The sequence below is a fragment of the Eurytemora carolleeae genome, unplaced genomic scaffold (genome assembly GCF_000591075.1).
Source record: "Eurytemora carolleeae unplaced genomic scaffold, Eaff_2.0 scaffold865, whole genome shotgun sequence".
NCBI lineage: Eukaryota > Metazoa > Arthropoda > Copepoda > Calanoida > Temoridae > Eurytemora > Eurytemora carolleeae.
In genome coordinates, this window is record NW_019396760.1 from 146,807 (window position 1) to 148,860 (window position 2,054).

Here is a 2,054-nt window from a genome sequence, read left to right on the forward strand (position 1 = left end):
GGTGGAAGGTGGAAAGTGTGTAAAAGCAAGATTTGAATTTTTATAAAAATCTGAAATTTGAGTAAAGGGGTTGCGCAGCAGGGAAATGTTTTTATCTTTTCTTAAAAATCAAAACTAAAGGACTAGAAGGTGCTCGGTCTTTCTTCTTGTGCTCCTGATTTTTCCAGGGGGGGGACCGTCCCATCTCCCCCCCATAAGCCGCCTCTGGCTACATTGCACGGGAACATGTTTCTCAGTGTTTTATACGATATTTTCCCAAGGGCGACTTTCCAAGTGCCAACTTCCCAAATGTTCAATTTCCCAAGCGTCAACTTCCCAAAGGTTAGGATAGGCCCTCTGAGGCGCTGCAGGCTGCAATGGGGTCGAGCGCTGAGGCTAGGATGGCCAAGGGGCCAAACGCTGTGGCTAAGAGGGCGAGCGATGCGGCTAGGACGGACTTGAGAGGCTAGCTGCTGCTTGGGAAATTTTACATTTGGGAAGTTGCCACTTGGGAAAATACCTTTTAATACTTTGCAGGTTGAGGAGCCTGAGATCCATAAGATGGTTGAGATCCAGGATACAGGGATGGTTTCATACCTGGAGCAGTTTAAATTCATCTCGGAGTGGAGACTTCCTCCCTTTAGAGATAATATGGTCAACAAAATTCTTAAAAATTCAATGAAATTCATAAAAGTTTAAATATTATTTTTCTAGGTTGGCTCTTATTACTGTAAAACAAAACCAGGTATGTGTTGGATAATACAGTAAGAACCAGAAAACAGTGGAACTGGAAGACGCCGTTTAAGTATTCTTATTTCTTCAATGTATTTGATGTTGTTACAAAGCATATAGTTTTACTGGTAAGTTATTAAATCACTTACTCACCATAGTTTCAGTATAAGTAAATATTTCCATTTACTGATAGCGCCGATAAAAGAATTCATAACTCTGATTGGATAATTAGATAGGTAGAAAGATATTACCGCCATACTATTTCTAATGGTTCAGAATAGACAACAAACACATGACTGAACCCTGATTGGATCAGGCGCTAATAGACTCGACATACAGGAGTGTACTAAGTAAAATGGGTCAGTTTACACTGCGCATTTCCTGTGTCTCATGATAATTACACTATAAATTGAGTCAATAAGACGTCTTCTTATTCCAAAGTTTTCTGTCTCAAGCTGTCTATGTGTATATATAAAATACATGAGAGATATTGGAATTCTGCCGTTTTTGACAAAATAGATAAGGCACCCCAGTAGGTATAATATGCCTTAGTTATAAAAAAGAGAAATATACGCTGTCAAGTTCGTAGGTACTCAGAGGTAGTGAGTTTCATGACAAAAGTAATATAAAATTAATATGCTTTGAACGCAATTTTATCTTTGCTTCTTTACAAAAAAAAAATAATTCTAATTAAATTAAATTTTTATTTTTTACCCGTGGTATTGGCGGTAGTGAGATTTGAAATTCCAAAATGAGAATTTAAAGATTAAACTTTTATTTTTAAACTATGGTTTTGGCGGTAGTGAGATTTGAAAATCCAAAATGAGAATACAAAATTTCAACTTTTATTTTTAAACTGTGGTATTGTAGGTATTGAGATTTGAAAATACAAAATGAGAAAATAAAATTTAAACTTTTATTTTCAAACTGTGGTATTTGAAAATCCCAAATGAGAATATAAAATTTGAAATAGTCCAGTCTGTTAAAAAAAAATCTAATTTTTTTCCTCTTTTAACCCTTTTTTTAGGCATTTTTTTCAAAAATTAGACCGATAACTTTAATAGTTTGGTTGTTAGGGATAACAACCAAACTATTAAAGTTATCGGTCTAATTTTTTTTATTTGAACTGGCCTTGAAAATTGGGCTATGAACATGCATTTCAACCCTATAACTATTTTCTAAGGCCTTTTTCCAGGCTATACATAGATTTAGACCCCCCAGCCTTTATAGGGTTAATAGCATAGAGAATAGAATATATAGAGAGGAATTAAAAGAATCTCTCGGTATGAATTTTTTCAGTCCCTTTCAGCCTAAAAGGGAGCTCCCAGATTTGCTATGCAGCA

The 2,054-nt window shown here is 35.4% G+C and overlaps 1 protein-coding gene across 1 annotated transcript in view; it reads left to right on the plus strand.

The window, feature by feature from the left end:
* The window catches only part of LOC111708326 (uncharacterized), a gene marked incomplete at its 3' end in the record, with an annotated part of 9,886 nt that overhangs the window by 6,458 nt on the left and 1,374 nt on the right, over positions 1–2,054 (plus strand). The window contains 2 exon segments of the mRNA XM_023481660.1: positions 517–633; positions 694–724. Coding sequence (XP_023337428.1) covers positions 517–633; positions 694–724 — 148 coding nt within the window.